Source organism: Schistocerca nitens, unplaced genomic scaffold (genome assembly GCF_023898315.1).
Source record: "Schistocerca nitens isolate TAMUIC-IGC-003100 unplaced genomic scaffold, iqSchNite1.1 HiC_scaffold_384, whole genome shotgun sequence".
Classification (NCBI taxonomy): Eukaryota; Metazoa; Arthropoda; class Insecta; order Orthoptera; family Acrididae; genus Schistocerca; species Schistocerca nitens.
The window spans coordinates 6,830-29,025 of record NW_026045918.1 but is presented as its reverse complement, the minus strand read 5'-3'; the positions used below and the strand labels follow the sequence as shown (position 1 = coordinate 29,025).

Sequence of the window (22,196 nt, the reverse complement as noted above, 5' to 3'; positions counted from 1 at the left end):
TAGGAAGATTTCCAAAGTGTCTCTGGAAATAACAAAACAGTATGAAACGGCGAAAGTGTTCCGGAATACGACGGGGCTTATTGTTTTGGATGCTTTGTCGAACCTCCTGTGTCTTCTGTCCTTGTTTCCATGGCACGCCACAGCGCTGCTCTAGTAGCTCCCAACGGCCGCCCACGGCGTCTCGGACACGCCGGTCAGGCCCGCGCCCGTCTCGCAGATGTTTGTCGTGCTTGTGCCGTCATATGGACCGCGACCCGAGCGGCAGCGAGCGGCAGTCGAGCAAAGTCGAGACAAGTCGGGACGGAAGGGGAGGGGACAGGCGAGAGTGCACCGCGCAAATTACGCAAATATCTGAAAAGCGCGGCGCGGCGTGTGTCAGGCAGGTGAGAAAGCTTCCGTCGGTCCAGCAGGACACTGCCACACCCCGCGCGGTCCCCCCGCCGCCCGGCCACGCGCAAGCCCCACAAGATGCGTCGCCCGCGAGTGTCGGAGGCCGCACGCACCAACCAAACGAATGATAGACAGGCGGTGCAACGAGCAGCTGTGCTGTGTTGTGCGTCTCACCCACGTGGCGGCGCGCCGCACTGCGCGTCGCCTTCGAGGTGGAAGGACGTGCTTTGCGTCAAATGTGCCACGGAAAACGGCGATTGCGTGTGTTGGGAGAAGGGGCGAATGCTTCTTCTGCCGTGCGGCTACGTTATAAGGACGCCAACGGCCATACCATGTTGAATACACCGGTTCTCGTCCGATCACCGAAGTTAAGCAACATCGGGCCCGGTTAGTACTTGGATGGGTGACCGCCTGGGAACACCGGGTGCTGTTGGCTCTATCTCATTTTTTAACTTTTACGTCGCCACACCTGCGAGGCCTCTTTTTCATACTAACTTTCAGGTGTGACAAAGATGCTTCCACAAGCATTTTAAAGTACTGTATCAAACGTAAGATACGAAACTACAGTAATGAACTCAGTTTGAGCAAGAATGCGCGAAACAAGAGTGCTAGAACGCCTCGAAAATAACAACACACTACGAATCGACAGATGAGTTCTGAAATACGTCAGGGCCTACTGTTTAGTAGCAGTGGTAAATTCCACAAAGTAAATAAATAAACAAAAAGGAAGGAAAAAAAAAAAAAAATCTGCCGTTCTCGTCCGATCACCGAAGTCAAGCAACAACGTTAGTACTCGGATCGGTGACCGCCTGGGAACTCTGGCTGCCTTCATTTTTTGCTTTTTAGTCGCTACCCCTGCCAGCCCTCTTTTCATGCTGCCTTTGCGATGTGACAAAGATGTTTCCACAGTGATTTAAAACTGTTGTATTAAGCATAAGGTACGATGTTAAGAAACTCAGTTTGAAGAAGAGTGTGCCTAGGAAGATTTCCAAAGTGTCTCTGGAAATAACAAAACAGTATGAAACGGCGAAAGTGTTCCGGAATACGACGGGGCTTATTGTTTTGGATGCTTTGTCGAACCTCCTGTGTCTTCTGTCCTTGTTTCCATGGCACGCCACAGCGCTGCTCTAGTAGCTCCCAACGGCCGCCCACGGCGTCTCGGACACGCCGGTCAGGCCCGCGCCCGTCTCGCAGATGTTTGTCGTGCTTGTGCCGTCATATGGACCGCGACCCGAGCGGCAGCGAGCGGCAGTCGAGCAAAGTCGAGACAAGTCGGGACGGAAGGGGAGGGGACAGGCGAGAGTGCACCGCGCAAATTACGCAAATATCTGAAAAGCGCGGCGCGGCGTGTGTCAGGCAGGTGAGAAAGCTTCCGTCGGTCCAGCAGGACACTGCCACACCCCGCGCGGTCCCCCCGCCGCCCGGCCACGCGCAAGCCCCACAAGATGCGTCGCCCGCGAGTGTCGGAGGCCGCACGCACCAACCAAACGAATGATAGACAGGCGGTGCAACGAGCAGCTGTGCTGTGTTGTGCGTCTCACCCACGTGGCGGCGCGCCGCACTGCGCGTCGCCTTCGAGGTGGAAGGACGTGCTTTGCGTCAAATGTGCCACGGAAAACGGCGATTGCGTGTGTTGGGAGAAGGGGCGAATGCTTCTTCTGCCGTGCGGCTACGTTATAAGGACGCCAACGGCCATACCATGTTGAATACACCGGTTCTCGTCCGATCACCGAAGTTAAGCAACATCGGGCCCGGTTAGTACTTGGATGGGTGACCGCCTGGGAACACCGGGTGCTGTTGGCTCTATCTCATTTTTTAACTTTTACGTCGCCACACCTGCGAGGCCTCTTTTTCATACTAACTTTCAGGTGTGACAAAGATGCTTCCACAAGCATTTTAAAGTACTGTATCAAACGTAAGATACGAAACTACAGTAATGAACTCAGTTTGAGCAAGAATGCGCGAAACAAGAGTGCTAGAACGCCTCGAAAATAACAACACACTACGAATCGACAGATGAGTTCTGAAATACGTCAGGGCCTACTGTTTAGTAGCAGTGGTAAATTCCACAAAGTAAATAAATAAACAAAAAGGAAGGAAAAAAAAAAAAAAATCTGCCGTTCTCGTCCGATCACCGAAGTCAAGCAACAACGTTAGTACTCGGATCGGTGACCGCCTGGGAACTCTGGCTGCCTTCATTTTTTGCTTTTTAGTCGCTACCCCTGCCAGCCCTCTTTTCATGCTGCCTTTGCGATGTGACAAAGATGTTTCCACAGTGATTTAAAACTGTTGTATTAAGCATAAGGTACGATGTTAAGAAACTCAGTTTGAAGAAGAGTGTGCCTAGGAAGATTTCCAAAGTGTCTCTGGAAATAACAAAACAGTATGAAACGGCGAAAGTGTTCCGGAATACGACGGGGCTTATTGTTTTGGATGCTTTGTCGAACCTCCTGTGTCTTCTGTCCTTGTTTCCATGGCACGCCACAGCGCTGCTCTAGTAGCTCCCAACGGCCGCCCACGGCGTCTCGGACACGCCGGTCAGGCCCGCGCCCGTCTCGCAGATGTTTGTCGTGCTTGTGCCGTCATATGGACCGCGACCCGAGCGGCAGCGAGCGGCAGTCGAGCAAAGTCGAGACAAGTCGGGACGGAAGGGGAGGGGACAGGCGAGAGTGCACCGCGCAAATTACGCAAATATCTGAAAAGCGCGGCGCGGCGTGTGTCAGGCAGGTGAGAAAGCTTCCGTCGGTCCAGCAGGACACTGCCACACCCCGCGCGGTCCCCCCGCCGCCCGGCCACGCGCAAGCCCCACAAGATGCGTCGCCCGCGAGTGTCGGAGGCCGCACGCACCAACCAAACGAATGATAGACAGGCGGTGCAACGAGCAGCTGTGCTGTGTTGTGCGTCTCACCCACGTGGCGGCGCGCCGCACTGCGCGTCGCCTTCGAGGTGGAAGGACGTGCTTTGCGTCAAATGTGCCACGGAAAACGGCGATTGCGTGTGTTGGGAGAAGGGGCGAATGCTTCTTCTGCCGTGCGGCTACGTTATAAGGACGCCAACGGCCATACCATGTTGAATACACCGGTTCTCGTCCGATCACCGAAGTTAAGCAACATCGGGCCCGGTTAGTACTTGGATGGGTGACCGCCTGGGAACACCGGGTGCTGTTGGCTCTATCTCATTTTTTAACTTTTACGTCGCCACACCTGCGAGGCCTCTTTTTCATACTAACTTTCAGGTGTGACAAAGATGCTTCCACAAGCATTTTAAAGTACTGTATCAAACGTAAGATACGAAACTACAGTAATGAACTCAGTTTGAGCAAGAATGCGCGAAACAAGAGTGCTAGAACGCCTCGAAAATAACAACACACTACGAATCGACAGATGAGTTCTGAAATACGTCAGGGCCTACTGTTTAGTAGCAGTGGTAAATTCCACAAAGTAAATAAATAAACAAAAAGGAAGGAAAAAAAAAAAAAATCTGCCGTTCTCGTCCGATCACCGAAGTCAAGCAACAACGTTAGTACTCGGATCGGTGACCGCCTGGGAACTCTGGCTGCCTTCATTTTTTGCTTTTTAGTCGCTACCCCTGCCAGCCCTCTTTTCATGCTGCCTTTGCGATGTGACAAAGATGTTTCCACAGTGATTTAAAACTGTTGTATTAAGCATAAGGTACGATGTTAAGAAACTCAGTTTGAAGAAGAGTGTGCCTAGGAAGATTTCCAAAGTGTCTCTGGAAATAACAAAACAGTATGAAACGGCGAAAGTGTTCCGGAATACGACGGGGCTTATTGTTTTGGATGCTTTGTCGAACCTCCTGTGTCTTCTGTCCTTGTTTCCATGGCACGCCACAGCGCTGCTCTAGTAGCTCCCAACGGCCGCCCACGGCGTCTCGGACACGCCGGTCAGGCCCGCGCCCGTCTCGCAGATGTTTGTCGTGCTTGTGCCGTCATATGGACCGCGACCCGAGCGGCAGCGAGCGGCAGTCGAGCAAAGTCGAGACAAGTCGGGACGGAAGGGGAGGGGACAGGCGAGAGTGCACCGCGCAAATTACGCAAATATCTGAAAAGCGCGGCGCGGCGTGTGTCAGGCAGGTGAGAAAGCTTCCGTCGGTCCAGCAGGACACTGCCACACCCCGCGCGGTCCCCCCGCCGCCCGGCCACGCGCAAGCCCCACAAGATGCGTCGCCCGCGAGTGTCGGAGGCCGCACGCACCAACCAAACGAATGATAGACAGGCGGTGCAACGAGCAGCTGTGCTGTGTTGTGCGTCTCACCCACGTGGCGGCGCGCCGCACTGCGCGTCGCCTTCGAGGTGGAAGGACGTGCTTTGCGTCAAATGTGCCACGGAAAACGGCGATTGCGTGTGTTGGGAGAAGGGGCGAATGCTTCTTCTGCCGTGCGGCTACGTTATAAGGACGCCAACGGCCATACCATGTTGAATACACCGGTTCTCGTCCGATCACCGAAGTTAAGCAACATCGGGCCCGGTTAGTACTTGGATGGGTGACCGCCTGGGAACACCGGGTGCTGTTGGCTCTATCTCATTTTTTAACTTTTACGTCGCCACACCTGCGAGGCCTCTTTTTCATACTAACTTTCAGGTGTGACAAAGATGCTTCCACAAGCATTTTAAAGTACTGTATCAAACGTAAGATACGAAACTACAGTAATGAACTCAGTTTGAGCAAGAATGCGCGAAACAAGAGTGCTAGAACGCCTCGAAAATAACAACACACTACGAATCGACAGATGAGTTCTGAAATACGTCAGGGCCTACTGTTTAGTAGCAGTGGTAAATTCCACAAAGTAAATAAATAAACAAAAAGGAAGGAAAAAAAAAAAAAATCTGCCGTTCTCGTCCGATCACCGAAGTCAAGCAACAACGTTAGTACTCGGATCGGTGACCGCCTGGGAACTCTGGCTGCCTTCATTTTTTGCTTTTTAGTCGCTACCCCTGCCAGCCCTCTTTTCATGCTGCCTTTGCGATGTGACAAAGATGTTTCCACAGTGATTTAAAACTGTTGTATTAAGCATAAGGTACGATGTTAAGAAACTCAGTTTGAAGAAGAGTGTGCCTAGGAAGATTTCCAAAGTGTCTCTGGAAATAACAAAACAGTATGAAACGGCGAAAGTGTTCCGGAATACGACGGGGCTTATTGTTTTGGATGCTTTGTCGAACCTCCTGTGTCTTCTGTCCTTGTTTCCATGGCACGCCACAGCGCTGCTCTAGTAGCTCCCAACGGCCGCCCACGGCGTCTCGGACACGCCGGTCAGGCCCGCGCCCGTCTCGCAGATGTTTGTCGTGCTTGTGCCGTCATATGGACCGCGACCCGAGCGGCAGCGAGCGGCAGTCGAGCAAAGTCGAGACAAGTCGGGACGGAAGGGGAGGGGACAGGCGAGAGTGCACCGCGCAAATTACGCAAATATCTGAAAAGCGCGGCGCGGCGTGTGTCAGGCAGGTGAGAAAGCTTCCGTCGGTCCAGCAGGACACTGCCACACCCCGCGCGGTCCCCCCGCCGCCCGGCCACGCGCAAGCCCCACAAGATGCGTCGCCCGCGAGTGTCGGAGGCCGCACGCACCAACCAAACGAATGATAGACAGGCGGTGCAACGAGCAGCTGTGCTGTGTTGTGCGTCTCACCCACGTGGCGGCGCGCCGCACTGCGCGTCGCCTTCGAGGTGGAAGGACGTGCTTTGCGTCAAATGTGCCACGGAAAACGGCGATTGCGTGTGTTGGGAGAAGGGGCGAATGCTTCTTCTGCCGTGCGGCTACGTTATAAGGACGCCAACGGCCATACCATGTTGAATACACCGGTTCTCGTCCGATCACCGAAGTTAAGCAACATCGGGCCCGGTTAGTACTTGGATGGGTGACCGCCTGGGAACACCGGGTGCTGTTGGCTCTATCTCATTTTTTAACTTTTACGTCGCCACACCTGCGAGGCCTCTTTTTCATACTAACTTTCAGGTGTGACAAAGATGCTTCCACAAGCATTTTAAAGTACTGTATCAAACGTAAGATACGAAACTACAGTAATGAACTCAGTTTGAGCAAGAATGCGCGAAACAAGAGTGCTAGAACGCCTCGAAAATAACAACACACTACGAATCGACAGATGAGTTCTGAAATACGTCAGGGCCTACTGTTTAGTAGCAGTGGTAAATTCCACAAAGTAAATAAATAAACAAAAAGGAAGGAAAAAAAAAAAAATCTGCCGTTCTCGTCCGATCACCGAAGTCAAGCAACAACGTTAGTACTCGGATCGGTGACCGCCTGGGAACTCTGGCTGCCTTCATTTTTTGCTTTTTAGTCGCTACCCCTGCCAGCCCTCTTTTCATGCTGCCTTTGCGATGTGACAAAGATGTTTCCACAGTGATTTAAAACTGTTGTATTAAGCATAAGGTACGATGTTAAGAAACTCAGTTTGAAGAAGAGTGTGCCTAGGAAGATTTCCAAAGTGTCTCTGGAAATAACAAAACAGTATGAAACGGCGAAAGTGTTCCGGAATACGACGGGGCTTATTGTTTTGGATGCTTTGTCGAACCTCCTGTGTCTTCTGTCCTTGTTTCCATGGCACGCCACAGCGCTGCTCTAGTAGCTCCCAACGGCCGCCCACGGCGTCTCGGACACGCCGGTCAGGCCCGCGCCCGTCTCGCAGATGTTTGTCGTGCTTGTGCCGTCATATGGACCGCGACCCGAGCGGCAGCGAGCGGCAGTCGAGCAAAGTCGAGACAAGTCGGGACGGAAGGGGAGGGGACAGGCGAGAGTGCACCGCGCAAATTACGCAAATATCTGAAAAGCGCGGCGCGGCGTGTGTCAGGCAGGTGAGAAAGCTTCCGTCGGTCCAGCAGGACACTGCCACACCCCGCGCGGTCCCCCCGCCGCCCGGCCACGCGCAAGCCCCACAAGATGCGTCGCCCGCGAGTGTCGGAGGCCGCACGCACCAACCAAACGAATGATAGACAGGCGGTGCAACGAGCAGCTGTGCTGTGTTGTGCGTCTCACCCACGTGGCGGCGCGCCGCACTGCGCGTCGCCTTCGAGGTGGAAGGACGTGCTTTGCGTCAAATGTGCCACGGAAAACGGCGATTGCGTGTGTTGGGAGAAGGGGCGAATGCTTCTTCTGCCGTGCGGCTACGTTATAAGGACGCCAACGGCCATACCATGTTGAATACACCGGTTCTCGTCCGATCACCGAAGTTAAGCAACATCGGGCCCGGTTAGTACTTGGCTGGCTGCCCGCCTGTGAACACGTGTGCCGCTCGCTATTGTGCGTCGCAGGTAGCAGAGGATATCCCGGCCGTCCCGCCGTCGCCGGCCGGCCACGAGACCGTCCCCGCACCGCGCCCGCTGCCCGCTGCCCGAGGTGGACAGCGTGCCGCCGTCGCTGCTTTGGCGAGTATAAGTTCTTTATTTTATTGACCGGTTATTTTTGGAAAACATGGCATCAACGGCAAACAGGAGGGACACTATCCAGTGTACTTTCGATAAGAATGGTGAAAGACCGAACGCGTTTGAAATTCACAATTGGATCATTGACGATGTGAAAGTACCAGCAGAGGAAATCGAGGGACTACAACTGGACTTTATTTTGAACACACTGTTTGTGAAAATCGGAAATGCCGCGGAAATTGATAGAGTAGTAAATCTAAACAGGGGCATCTGGAAGTTCAAAAATAGGGACGGAACCACAAGTGACGTCACGATCCAGCATTCTGGTTACGGGATCAGGAACATAAAAATATACAATCTGCCTTTCGAAGTCCCTGACGAAGAAATTGTAAAAACCTGCAGACTATACGGAAACGTTTTCGGGATATCTAGAGACAAGTGGTCGAGTGCATACCGCATTCAGGTTGACTCGGGTGTGCGCACCGTAAAAATGGACCTAAGGAAACACATTCCGTCGTTCATCAACGTATGCGGGCACAGAGGCTTCGTCTCGTACACAGGCCAACCTCAGACGTGTTCCATTTGTCACGCCACGGATCACATGAGGAACGACTGCCCACGAAAACGGCCGGTACAGCTTCCTAGAGAGAATACGTACGCAGGCGCGATGATGAATCTCAACGCAGATTTTCCGTCGCTGAGAATAGCGGACGCTGCCCCACAGCCACAGGGAGAGGACAGTAACGGTAACGAGCCTGCCACGGCGGGCCCAGCTGCCGATACAGCCGAACTGGACACAATGGAGGAGGAGGAGGAGGCCACAGAACCCGCGCCCCAGCTCGCTGCCCCGGCCACCCCCGGCCCCGAGCCGGCCGCCGGCCCAGCACCCGGAAGCGCCGACAAAAGGAAGATTAGCGACGGCAGCTCGGACGAGGCCGAACAGCAAGTACAGCCCAAGACGGCGCGTACACACAAAACGCTGGCGAAGCAAGCGAGAAAGGAAAAAGAACCAGAACGAGAAATAGAAATGATGGAAACTGAAAAAGCAGAAAATGAAAGTGGAACTCCAGCCACACACGAACAGGCACGAGAGAAGAAGATAAGAGAAAACGTGAATCAACTTAAAAAGATACTGAAATTAAACCAAGAAGATGACGTCGCCGCAACCACCTCCAAGAAGAGGAGCGGAGAAAAAGCCAAGGGGAAACAACGGAACACAGAAGAAGACACAGAAACGACAAACAAAACGGCAAACAAAACAGGAAACAAAAAGGAAAGGAAAAGGCAAAATTCCAGTTCCTCACAGGAGAGGAGGCAAAGCAGGCCAGATCGGCCACAACTGCAGCACACGGACTCTGACGATAGCTCTGACGGGCAATAGAAATGGATAGGCTGGCAATAAACTCATACCGGATAATCACTTGTAATGTAAATAAAATGACTACAGCAGTAAAGATAGACGCCCTCGCACAGTTCTTAAGACACAGAGCCGCAGACGTAGCGCTTTTGCAAGAAGTGACATCGACGGCGATAGAACGGATACCGGGGTTCGACATCTACACAAACATAGACCCAGAAACGAGGTGCGGCACCGCGATAATGGTCAGACATGGAATAGAAACTGACGAACCCAAGATGTTATCAAACGGCCGAGGAATTGCGATCAAAATAGAGGGCACGTTAGTTGTGAACATATACGCACCGTCAGGCACAAACAACAAGAGAGCCAGGAGCGACTTCTTTAATGAAGAAATATGTGAACTTATCCTACACAACAACAACAATATCATAATCGGTGGTGACTTCAATTGTGTGATCGCAAAAGAGGATCAGATCCCAGTGGCAAACGTGTGCGCCGAATTACAAGAACTTATTAAACGTTTAAAACTGGAGGATTCGTGGAGAGTGAAAAATCCCACACTCACAGAGTTCACATACTTCTACAGAAACGGAAGAAGCAGACTTGATAGAATTTACGTAAGCAGAGACTTGGCAGACAAAATATCGCGAGTGGAGGTGTGCCCAGTCATGTTTTCAGACCACTCCTGCTACGAGTGCAGCATCCGTTTGGAAACAGAGAAGACGGCGGCGGGAAGAAGCTCCTGGAAGCTAAACACAGACCACCTGCAAGACGTCGCTCTGAGAAAGGAGATAGCAGCCACGTGGCAGGAATGCTTGGCGCAGAGAGCAGAGCACAGCACCACAATAGACTGGTGGATTATGCGCACTAAACCAGCGCTGAGAAGACTGCTAATTCGGTTCTGCGCAGAAAAAGCGTTCTGGAGAAGGAACACTGCCGACTTTTATCAACAGTGCCTGAAAGACGCCCTAAATGCGCCGTTAGACGACCAATCTTTCCTGCCTAGGGTGAGGAGGATCAAAGCAAAAATGCTACTGATCAAACAACAGCAACTGAGGGGTGTAATCACAAGAAGTAAAACGTACGGCGAAGTGGAGGACGAGCCCGCTACCCTGCACCACATCAACAGGGAGAGGGAAAGGGCGGCGAGCAAGACCATTAAGGAACTGCGCGACGGCGAAGGGCGATCTCTCAAAACAAAACCAGAAATCAAAAGACACATAGAGACGTACTTTGAAGAACTCTTCCAAAAAGAAGAAATAAAGCAACGAGCAGTAACAAAAATCCTGCAAACCACAACACGGATGCTGACGGAGGCAGACAGAACAAAACTGACGGAGACCTTCGACGAAGATGAAGTTAGAGCAGTCCTCAAGAGCAGTGCCAAAGGAAGATCACCGGGCACCGACGGCATCCCGACCGAGTTTTACATCGAGTACTGGGACATAATCGGAGGGAAAGTGACGGAGATGGTAAATGAGGTCTTAGGCGGAGAAGAGATACCAGCCAAGCTCACGGATGGGACCATCATACTCATACCGAAACAGAAAAAAGCCCAACGAATAGAAGACTACCGTCCCGTCACGCTCCTGAATGCCGATTATAAATTAATAGCCAAATGCCTCGCAAGCAACTTGAAGACTGCAATGACCAAAACAATAAGTCCGTGGCAGACGTGTGCAGTGCCAGGTAGAAGTATACTTAACGCTACCTCCACCTATAGAGACGTGATAGCACATGCAGCTACCAACAGGAATACAGCAGCAATAATATCCATAGACTTCAACAAGGCTTTCGATAGGATCGATCACAGCTACTTAATGAAGACGTTAAGAAGACTAGGATTCGGACCAAAATTCAACAGCATCGTCGAAAAACTACTAAAGAATGGCAAATCCAGAATAGCCATAAACGGCTGGACAACAAAATACCTAGCGCTTAACAGGTCAGTGAGGCAAGGCTGCCCCCTGTCAATGGCCCTTTTTGCAGTAGCACTAGATCCGCTATTGAAGAAGATCGCCAATAGCATAGCAGGCTACACGGTCGAAGACAAAACAGTGGCTTGCGTAGCATACGCAGATGACATGGGAATCTTCATCCAACAACGTGAAGAAATAAAAACGGTGGAAGAAATACTGCACACTTTTGAAGAAGCGTCAGGTGCAAAAATAAACAAAAAGAAAACAGTGCTACTGCCAATTGGGAATAAGCAGATAAATGAAGCGAGTCAGTGGTATGAAGTAGTCGAGAACCACAAAGTACTCGGCATCTTCATGCAGCCTTGCCCACAAAAAATGGCAACATACAACTGGAGGAACGCACTACATGTAATACGAGGCCTCACGAGAGTGCATTCAAACAGGAAACTAACCCTCCATCAAAGAATAGACCTCATAAACACAACGATCCTATCGAAAGCCTACTACCTGGCACAGATCCTGACCTTACCCAAAGAAATAGCTAGGGCAATCACGGGAGCCGTATACTACGTCCTGTGGCGAAGAGAAATCTTCAAAGTGGCGCAGGAAACATGCTCGTTACCGATAGAGGAAGGAGGACTCGGTCTTGTGGAAGTAAGAACGAAATGTGCGGCGCTTCTACTAAAAAGGACGCTGGAAATCAAGGAGAAGAACCCAGAAAGCATCACAGCAGCACTGATAAGAAAAATGAAACCTGCATCTGAAGAACCGCCAATAAACACGAGCCACATCCCGTATAAGATTTGCCACGTAAGACAATACTACATAGACAAGAGCTATGCATTGACAACCGTGGCAAATCCCAGTCACAGGACAGCGAGGAAAATATACAGGGCGCTGAGGGGAAGGCCTGCCAGAAACAAAATAGAAAACAAGTTCCCCAATCACAACTGGCCACAGATATGGAAAAACATCACGGAACCCACGCTACCAAAGCACGTGAAGGCGAGCTGGTACCGAATAGTAAACAAGACGGTAGCAACAAACGAAAAATTAGCCAGAATCAAACTGAGAGATTCAGATAAATGTGAAGCATGCAACTGTGTCGACACATTAGAGCACCGCTTCACATGTAAAAACGGGGTGAGCATATGGGAAACGTGCCAGAGAATGGTGGCAAAAATAAATAGAACGGACCAGCGAGCTATAACACCTACAGTCATCACTGCGCCCGACATCAAACCATTTCCCAGGCCGAAAAGGCTGGCAACCCTGTGGATTCTCGGCATGACAGGCCACGCCATCGTGACGAAGCGGCAGACGGACCACGTCGACTTCCTGATGGACCTCTGGGAGGAACATAAGGAAGCCCAGCAGAAAAGGCGGTACGACGAGAACTTCCAGAACTTCCTCCGGATACCCCTGCAGGCAGCCATCGAGGACGTCTTCCCCGGCGGCACGCGACCACCAGCGAGCCTCCCCACAGCACCGCAGCAACCTCGACAGTGCAGTGCAGTGCAGTGATAGTACAAATCCAAAAAGAAAGTGAAAATAGAAGTGCGCCAAAGTGTTTTTAAGAAATGCAGCAAAAAGAAAAAGAAAGTGTTTTATCTGTGTGAACACCCTAGGGTGTAGTGTTTCAGTGCTATAACCTCCCAATCACCACCGGAGAACAGGTACATATTAAAGTGTTCTTTCTCTTTCTAAGTGCCACAAAGTCATAAGATGTACTAATAAACCTTTGCACTCATATCTACTTTCACCTTCGTCCTTCAACTGTCAGATCTGTCTTTCCATGTAAGTAATATGTGATGCATGCTTAAACGCCGAACTAAAACCGGACCTCCTTTGTTTCTACCATCTTTTTATGCCTTAAATGCAATATGTAATTTAAATGTATATAAATTAATGTAATTAGTATCTAAATAACTATGCTCATTTTTTTTGTTTTGTTTGTTTGTATGCATATTGCAAGTGAATAACTCTGTGACATCAGAGAAATGCCAGTCGTGTCATTATTTGCCACAACAAACTTGGACATAAACATATAGCAATGACAATGGACTACTCTCAGTAACGAAGATAGGAAAAACTTATCGAAGTGCTTAAAAACGAAAAGAATGAAAGGAAAATTACCAAATGGACAACATATCTTACAAAATAAATAAGGGTAACAAATACCATAAAAAGATGAACAAAAAAAATTAATTAGAAAACTGTAGCGCACAAACATGCAGAAGATTTATTTTGTTGTTTCTTTCTTATATTTCTGAAATAAAGATTTGGTTACAAAAAAAAAAAAAAAAAAAAAAAAAAAGGTGCTGTTGGCTCTATCTCATTTTTTAACTTTTACGTCGCCACACCTGCGAGGCCTCTTTTTCATACTAACTTTCAGGTGTGACAAAGATGCTTCCACAAGCATTTTAAAGTACTGTATCAAACGTAAGATACGAAACTACAGTAATGAACTCAGTTTGAGCAAGAATGCGCGAAACAAGAGTGCTAGAACGCCTCGAAAATAACAACACACTACGAATCGACAGATGAGTTCTGAAATACGTCAGGGCCTACTGTTTAGTAGCAGTGGTAAATTCCACAAAGTAAATAAATAAACAAAAAGGAAGGAAAAAAAAAAAAAAATCTGCCGTTCTCGTCCGATCACCGAAGTCAAGCAACAACGTTAGTACTCGGATCGGTGACCGCCTGGGAACTCTGGCTGCCTTCATTTTTTGCTTTTTAGTCGCTACCCCTGCCAGCCCTCTTTTCATGCTGCCTTTGCGATGTGACAAAGATGTTTCCACAGTGATTTAAAACTGTTGTATTAAGCATAAGGTACGATGTTAAGAAACTCAGTTTGAAGAAGAGTGTGCCTAGGAAGATTTCCAAAGTGTCTCTGGAAATAACAAAACAGTATGAAACGGCGAAAGTGTTCCGGAATACGACGGGGCTTATTGTTTTGGATGCTTTGTCGAACCTCCTGTGTCTTCTGTCCTTGTTTCCATGGCACGCCACAGCGCTGCTCTAGTAGCTCCCAACGGCCGCCCACGGCGTCTCGGACACGCCGGTCAGGCCCGCGCCCGTCTCGCAGATGTTTGTCGTGCTTGTGCCGTCATATGGACCGCGACCCGAGCGGCAGCGAGCGGCAGTCGAGCAAAGTCGAGACAAGTCGGGACGGAAGGGGAGGGGACAGGCGAGAGTGCACCGCGCAAATTACGCAAATATCTGAAAAGCGCGGCGCGGCGTGTGTCAGGCAGGTGAGAAAGCTTCCGTCGGTCCAGCAGGACACTGCCACACCCCGCGCGGTCCCCCCGCCGCCCGGCCACGCGCAAGCCCCACAAGATGCGTCGCCCGCGAGTGTCGGAGGCCGCACGCACCAACCAAACGAATGATAGACAGGCGGTGCAACGAGCAGCTGTGCTGTGTTGTGCGTCTCACCCACGTGGCGGCGCGCCGCACTGCGCGTCGCCTTCGAGGTGGAAGGACGTGCTTTGCGTCAAATGTGCCACGGAAAACGGCGATTGCGTGTGTTGGGAGAAGGGGCGAATGCTTCTTCTGCCGTGCGGCTACGTTATAAGGACGCCAACGGCCATACCATGTTGAATACACCGGTTCTCGTCCGATCACCGAAGTTAAGCAACATCGGGCCCGGTTAGTACTTGGCTGGCTGCCCGCCTGGCAACACCTCGGTGCTCTGCGCTCCGCCGGCCCGTGGTGTTTACGTTCAGCGCGCCGCAGCGTGTGGTGTTCGCGAGGCGACTTGCTTGCTTTGCTGATTTTTCACGGTACGTACTGACAACGATGGAAAGTGAAGATCGGAACAATAATATTCAGTGCGAATTTAGCCGATCTGTCCCTCGTCCGACCGCTTTCGAAATTCATCATTGGATCCTTAATGATTTGAAAATCCCGGCTAGTGACATTTCCGGACTCCAATTGGACACTTTTTTAAATTCCGTCTTTTTGAAGTTAAGTAGTTCGGAACTCTGTGATACGGTTGTTAATGTCAATGATGGTGTGCGGCAATTTAAGCACGATAATCAAACCTTGAGTGACGTTAAAGTGACGAACGCGGGTTATGGCATACGGACTGTCAGGGTATTCAATCTGCCTTTTGAAGTAAAAAACGACACCATTTCGCGATGTCTCGGCCCTTACGGCACTGTGCTTTCCGTTGTTAAAGAAAAATGGTCTGCCGCGTACCCCATACAATGTGAAAATGGGGTGCGAAGTGTACGAATGATTGTGCGAAAGCATGTGCCATCATTTGTTTACATGGCCGGGCACCGTGCCTTTATTACGTACAGTGGGCAACCGCAAACGTGTTCTTTTTGTAATCGGCCGGATCACTTTCGCCAAAATTGCCCGCGGCGTAAGGGGCCTTTGCAACTGCCGCTGGGCGAACACGGAAGCGAACCCATGAGTTGGGCGGCGGTCGCTTTAGGCGCCCCCCCACAGGCAGCTCGCCGTGTCGACCTTCCAGCAGCTATGGCCGCGTCCGTTGCTACTGTTACGGTGCCAATGCTAACCGATAGTGATCCCGTCATGTTAAACGCGGTAGCCCTACCGGAGACAGACGCGCGTGCAACAACCCCCGTCACGGGACCCGAACCCGCCCCGGTAGTTGCCCCCACAGTGACCATTGACTCAGTCCCGGAACTGGTCACCGACGAGACGCTCGCCCCCACAGCCGGTTCCAGTGTTGTGGCGGTCGATCAGTCTGTCACTTTAGCGGACATAGATAGAACAGTTTTCGTCCTCCCACAACAGGTGTCGGGAGTTTCGAATGTGGTCACGGCAGGCCGTGCACACGTGGACCGTGCCCCCTCTCTCGAAAGACGAGCCTCGTCTTCTTCTGTTAGTGCGTCGGTTCGGTCGCGCAGTGACCCCGAACACGATGGGCGTGACAGAAGTAGGAGTTCATCGACCGATTCCCGACGGTCGTCCGCGAGGCGAGAGCGTAGTCCGTCGCCTGTCGGGAGACCGCTATCTCAAGGGAAGCCAAAACGGCAGCGGCGTAAGGGGGGGCAGCGCGATGGCGCGGCAGTTCGGCCCGGCGCGGCCGCTCACGTGACCCGATCAGCTGTAGGCGCGAGAGCGGACGGCAGCGGTGCTGGCGGCGGCCGGGCTGCGGGCTCGGAAGCGCACAGGGCCGAAGTGGTCCGGCATCTGCAAACTGTTATCCATCAATCGGACGCGTTACCTGCCAGTGAATCGGTTCCACAACCTGCCGTGACAGATCCGCCTCAGGTTACGAGTGTGCGCCCTGTCACACAGGACGCTGTAGCAACACAACATAGTAGAGACTTACCCACGATGTCTGTCGCGGGGGCGTCACCACCTGTTACCCGACTGGGGGCGTGGGGTGATGAGCCGCCCGATGATTAATTTACAACTACTTCAAGTGTGGCATTCCGTCTTTTAAGCACGCCGACGACAACCCATGCTGAGTCGTTTTTGTATTTGTATTTTACCGTTTTATCTTGTGAGTGTTTTTATTGTTTTATCTGTGTTTTCCTGGTTTTCTTTTTTTATGGTTGCTGGTAATCAGTTTACGGTACTAACGGTCAACGTTAATAAAATGCGTAGCCATCACAAAGCGATAGCACTGTATAATTTTTTAACTGAAAGCTGTTGTCAGGTAGCTTTTTTACAAGAGGTGACCACTGAAGCATTATCTTTTATCCGCGATTTTCACGAGTTCACTGCGTACGATAATATCATCGCGGATGACAGCACAGGCACTGCTATTTTAGTCCGATCGGACATCGAAGTGCAAAATATCGAATGCTTACCAAATGGGCGGGTCATAGTTTGTGAAATTAATGGTTACGCGTTTGTTAATGTTTACGCGCACTCTGGCGACAAACCTGCGCGGAATAATTTTTATGCTACCGAACTGTGCCAGGTTTTATATCAGAATAGAGATAATTTTATCCTCGGGGGTGATTTTAATGGTGTAATTGACGATCGCGATCAGGAACCACGGCCAAACCGGTGTGAGGAACTGAAGACGTTGGTTACTGGTTTACAGCTGCGAGACACGTGGCGGGTTCTCAACCCCCACCGTACAGCCTTTACGTATTTTTACGCTACCGGACATAGTCGTTTAGACAGGATTTACGTCTCGCCGCAGCTTGCACATACCGTTGTCGCTGCCGATGTGCAGCCGGTGATTTTCTCCGACCATTGTAGTTACATTTGTCAGCTCAATTTAGGTTTGTGCCCACGTTCGTCAGTTAAAAATATGTGGAAATTGAATTGCAGCATTTTAAATGATCCCTCTTTTAAAACGAGTTTTTTAAATATGTGGCACAACCTTGTGCAGAGCCGACCGGTCGGTTCCACCGCTATTTACTGGTGGACCGCGGTGGCCAAACCGGCGGTCAGAAAATTTTTAATTGATTTTAGTCGTGATGCGGCACGGTGGCGCCGGGCCACGGCCGACTTCTACCGCCAGTGTTTGCGCGAGCTCGCGCAGCGCGTTACTGCGCAGCCGGAACTGTTGCCCACCCTGCGCGAATTTAAAGCAAAGTTGCTGCGGGATTTGCGGCAGAAATGTGAGGGGCCAGTGAGGCGGAGCCAGCCCGTGGGCGCCGTGGTCGGCGAGTCAGTCTCTGCGTACCACCTCCGTAGGGAGAGGTGCCGCCGCGCGAAACTACGGCTCAACACGTGGACGCTCGCCGCCGGGATCAGAACCACGGACCACCAGGCGATTCAGGCGGAATTATATCAGTATTTCAAATCACTTTTTACCGACACTGCTGTCGATGCCGCCGCAATCAATGATCTTTTAAGTCACGTGCCGCATATTTTAACGCGACGAGATAGACTCAATCTTAATGCGGTTTATACCGCGGATGACGTAGAGGATGCCGTTAAAGGCAGTCAGACAGGGAAATCCCCCGGGAAAGACGGCATCCCAGCGGAGTTTTATCTGACATTTTTTGACTCTTTTAGTGAACTTTTAACGGAAATAGCTAATGACATCCGAAACGGCGCGGAAATCCCAGTGGACTTTGACGAAGGACGTGTCGTCCTCATTCCGAAATCGACTGCGACGCCGAGTTTAGAAACTGTACGCCCTATTACCCTTCTCAACTCGGATTATAAGATAATGGCCAGGTGCGTTGCTAATAGACTTAAGCAAGTTCTGGGAAAAGTTTTAGATGCATCGCAGTCGTGCGCTGTTCGAGATCGAAATATTTTTGACGCCGTTTTAGCCTACAGGGACTGCATAGGCCACACGAAAAGCAGCAGGCTTCGCAATGCGGGAATTTTATTGGTCGATTTTCAAACTGCGTTCGATCGTGTAAGCCACTTTTATCTTCGCAGATTGATGACTCGCATGGGTTTCGGGACGAAGTTCACGGCCATGATAAGCAATATCTTAAGCAGTGCCACGTCGCGCGTTATCGTAAACGGTATCGCCAGCGACAAGATCCATATCAGCCGCTCAGTCCGACAGGGTTGCCCCCTATCTATGGCGCTGTTCGCGATCGCCTTGGACCCGCTCCTCCGTACCATTGGCCGCACTTGTCGAGGGATTCGCGTGGGAGACGACCGGCTTGTGTGTCGCGCTTATGCCGATGACTTGGGCGTCTTCATCGAACGGGCAGACGACATCGACCGCCTATATGGCGTTCTGCAGCAATACGAACGGGCGACAGGCGCCGTAGTAAATCCGCGTAAGACGGTTCTCCTCCCGTTGACGGAGCGCATGCGTACTGAATACCGGCATTGGTACTGCGTGAAACGCCAGTCTGAGGTGCTCGGCGTGACACTGTCAGACAACTTACAACAGATGCAAGCTCTCAATTGGCGGTCCACTCTTTATAAAGTGCGCGCCGTGGTTAAAATTCATGCGCCGCGCAACTTGGCACTGTCGGACAAAGTTGCGCTTATTAATACCACCATTCTGGCAAGGGCGTGGTACCTGGCGCAAATCTTGCCGGTACCGAAGCAAATCGCACGGTCCATACGGCATGCATTTTATTGGTTTTTGTGGAAAGGCGATATTTTTAAGGTCGCTATGGCCACATGTACCCTGAAACCTTCGGAAGGCGGTCTCGGACTTGTCGATTTTAACGCCAAATGTGAGGCACTCTTTTATAAACGGACCAATGTTTTACTTGGCAAAGGTTTGGGCAGCCCTACGGCAGTTCTCTTTTATCAACACCGGCCGCGTTCCGTCACCGCCCCGGTCTACGTCACCGGCATCCCCTTCTCCATTTCCCACGTGCGCCGTTACTACATCACGCACAGCTACGTAAGTCTCCACGACGTGCGAGGCCATGCGGTCGGAGATATTGCGGATGTCATCCGAGGACGACCACCACCCAATAAGTGGGAGCTACGTCTGCCGCAGCACGATTGGAGCGCCGTGTGGCGGAACATCAGTTCCCGCGTCATACCAGCTGACGTGAGGGCCACGTGGTACAGGGTGGTCAACCGCACTGTTGCCACCAACTGCAAGCTCCACTCCATCAACCTCATCCGGTTCAGCCAGTGCGAGGCCTGCGGAGTACCGGACGACATCGAGCACCGCTTCGAGTGCTCCAGGTTCCGGGACATCTGGTACTGTGCGAGGGACATGATTCGACTCATAAATAGAGTGACAGTCAGGCAGGTTCCTGTGACGGACGCGATAGTGCCACAGTGGAAGCCTTACCCGTCCACAAAGCGGAATGCCACCATCTGGATATATGGACACACAATTCATGCCATCTTTAGTCTCAAAATTACCGATACTGTGACCTTTCTCACCAATTTATGGACTTTCCACAATGAAGAACGCGCCAGTAGGACCTATTCAGCGACGTTCGCTAATTTTTTGCATGTGGCTTTGTCCCATGCATTTCACTCGGTCGTGACCCCTCCTTAAAAGTGACTTATATCAATGTGTATATAATTATACACCCTTTCCTGATTATGTGATATATGGGAACGAACACTGCAAGAGAAATTGTTGGACAAGTTTTTTGTATTTGGGATCACCTTGACCGTCATCTTGATGACGAACTGTGACAGTTTTTTGTTTTTCCGATCTACGGACAGTGTTCACTACCTTATAAGTGTCACGTCGGCAGTTTTGTTTCTGTTTATCTTTGTGTTACAATTTTTTGTCTGAAATTGTCGTTTCGCTACCAGTGTTGTGTGTGACGCCAATGCCCTGCCATTTTGGTTGTTTGTTCTCTGCATGGTTTTCGTGTTTTGGTGCTACTCTCGAAAACCATCTTTTGTTTTTTATGTTGTTCGTTACCGCCTGTGGAAGTGTGGCGGTTCGTTTCTTTTACTACTTCCGTTTCATTTAGGGCGTACGTCTCCTTTATTTCTTTTTTCTTCACCGCCAGTACCGCGGGGAAGCGGATCTGTTACCTTTCCTTCCATACGTTATTAGAGGGACCTCCCGGGCCTTACTCTTTCTTGACAGAGGTTTGTGACTGGTTCTTTTGTTGCGCAGTCATTCATCTTCGTTTTCTTTCTCCCACATTTGGTCGGTATAATTCTTGCCGCCGCTTTACGGGAGAACTTTTCCGTTTGGCTTTCTTTCCGAATATTTTCATTGTTTTCAACGTTGTTTAAGTCTTGCCCTCCCCTTCGGTGACAGTGCCGCTCCTACGTCACCGGACGAGGACCCCTTCCCGTTCCATCTGGCGCACACCATCTGCGACCGACGAGAAGGGGCATATCTTCAGCCCCTCTTCGTTCTTCGTTCTTCATTCTGCACTACCAACAGCATGTATTTATAGCTGAGAAGCTCGCCGAAGAAGGCGTATTGTGGAGAGCGAAAAGGCCGGGCTATAAGGGGAGTTGGGAGGCCCGTGAAAAAAAAATTAAAAAAAAAAAAAAAAAAAAAAAAAAAAAAAAAAAAAAAAAAGGTGCTGTTGGCTCTATCTCATTTTTTAACTTTTACGTCGCCACACCTGCGAGGCCTCTTTTTCATACTAACTTTCAGGTGTGACAAAGATGCTTCCACAAGCATTTTAAAGTACTGTATCAAACGTAAGATACGAAACTACAGTAATGAACTCAGTTTGAGCAAGAATGCGCGAAACAAGAGTGCTAGAACGCCTCGAAAATAACAACACACTACGAATCGACAGATGAGTTCTGAAATACGTCAGGGCCTACTGTTTAGTAGCAGTGGTAAATTCCACAAAGTAAATAAATAAACAAAAAGGAAGGAAAAAAAAAAAAATCTGCCGTTCTCGTCCGATCACCGAAGTCAAGCAACAACGTTAGTACTCGGATCGGTGACCGCCTGGGAACTCTGGCTGCCTTCATTTTTTGCTTTTTAGTCGCTACCCCTGCCAGCCCTCTTTTCATGCTGCCTTTGCGATGTGACAAAGATGTTTCCACAGTGATTTAAAACTGTTGTATTAAGCATAAGGTACGATGTTAAGAAACTCAGTTTGAAGAAGAGTGTGCCTAGGAAGATTTCCAAAGTGTCTCTGGAAATAACAAAACAGTATGAAACGGCGAAAGTGTTCCGGAATACGACGGGGCTTATTGTTTTGGATGCTTTGTCGAACCTCCTGTGTCTTCTGTCCTTGTTTCCATGGCACGCCACAGCGCTGCTCTAGTAGCTCCCAACGGCCGCCCACGGCGTCTCGGACACGCCGGTCAGGCCCGCGCCCGTCTCGCAGATGTTTGTCGTGCTTGTGCCGTCATATGGACCGCGACCCGAGCGGCAGCGAGCGGCAGTCGAGCAAAGTCGAGACAAGTCGGGACGGAAGGGGAGGGGACAGGCGAGAGTGCACCGCGCAAATTACGCAAATATCTGAAAAGCGCGGCGCGGCGTGTGTCAGGCAGGTGAGAAAGCTTCCGTCGGTCCAGCAGGACACTGCCACACCCCGCGCGGTCCCCCCGCCGCCCGGCCACGCGCAAGCCCCACAAGATGCGTCGCCCGCGAGTGTCGGAGGCCGCACGCACCAACCAAACGAATGATAGACAGGCGGTGCAACGAGCAGCTGTGCTGTGTTGTGCGTCTCACCCACGTGGCGGCGCGCCGCACTGCGCGTCGCCTTCGAGGTGGAAGGACGTGCTTTGCGTCAAATGTGCCACGGAAAACGGCGATTGCGTGTGTTGGGAGAAGGGGCGAATGCTTCTTCTGCCGTGCGGCTACGTTATAAGGAC

The 22,196-nt window shown here is 50.9% G+C and overlaps 1 protein-coding gene, 5 non-coding genes and 2 pseudogenes across 6 annotated transcripts; all 8 read left to right on the top strand.

Annotated features, from left to right (window-relative positions):
* Window positions 1-707: 707 nt before the first annotated feature.
* Window positions 708-826, top strand: LOC126230405 (5S ribosomal RNA). The gene has a single exon (XR_007544309.1). It is a non-coding gene; the product is annotated as a 5S ribosomal RNA (ribosomal RNA).
* A 1,248-nt stretch (window positions 827-2,074) lies between these two features.
* LOC126230404 (5S ribosomal RNA) lies at window positions 2,075-2,193 on the top strand. The gene has a single exon (XR_007544308.1). It is a non-coding gene; the product is annotated as a 5S ribosomal RNA (ribosomal RNA).
* A 1,248-nt stretch (window positions 2,194-3,441) lies between these two features.
* Window positions 3,442-3,560, top strand: LOC126230403 (5S ribosomal RNA). Its single transcript, XR_007544307.1, has one exon. It is a non-coding gene; the product is annotated as a 5S ribosomal RNA (ribosomal RNA).
* Window positions 3,561-4,807: 1,247 nt separating this feature from the next.
* LOC126230402 (5S ribosomal RNA) lies at window positions 4,808-4,926 on the top strand. The gene has a single exon (XR_007544306.1). It is a non-coding gene; the product is annotated as a 5S ribosomal RNA (ribosomal RNA).
* Window positions 4,927-6,173: 1,247 nt separating this feature from the next.
* Window positions 6,174-6,292, top strand: LOC126230401 (5S ribosomal RNA). The gene has a single exon (XR_007544305.1). It is a non-coding gene; the product is annotated as a 5S ribosomal RNA (ribosomal RNA).
* Window positions 6,293-7,538: 1,246 nt separating this feature from the next.
* On the top strand, window positions 7,539-7,656 carry LOC126230406 (5S ribosomal RNA; annotated as a pseudogene).
* Window positions 7,657-8,448: 792 nt separating this feature from the next.
* On the top strand, window positions 8,449-9,162 carry LOC126230399 (ensconsin-like). Its single transcript, XM_049942403.1, has one exon. The coding sequence runs from the start codon at window positions 8,449-8,451 to the stop codon at window positions 9,160-9,162; it is 714 nt and encodes a 237-aa protein (XP_049798360.1).
* A 5,476-nt stretch (window positions 9,163-14,638) lies between these two features.
* On the top strand, window positions 14,639-14,758 carry LOC126230407 (5S ribosomal RNA; annotated as a pseudogene).
* The last annotated feature ends 7,438 nt before the right edge of the window (window positions 14,759-22,196 follow it).

Bases quoted from the DNA above. Each gene is read 5' to 3' on its own strand.
- LOC126230399 (XM_049942403.1), top strand. From the start codon at position 8,449: ATGATGAATCTCAACGCAGATTTTCCGTCGCTGAGAATAGCGGACGCT.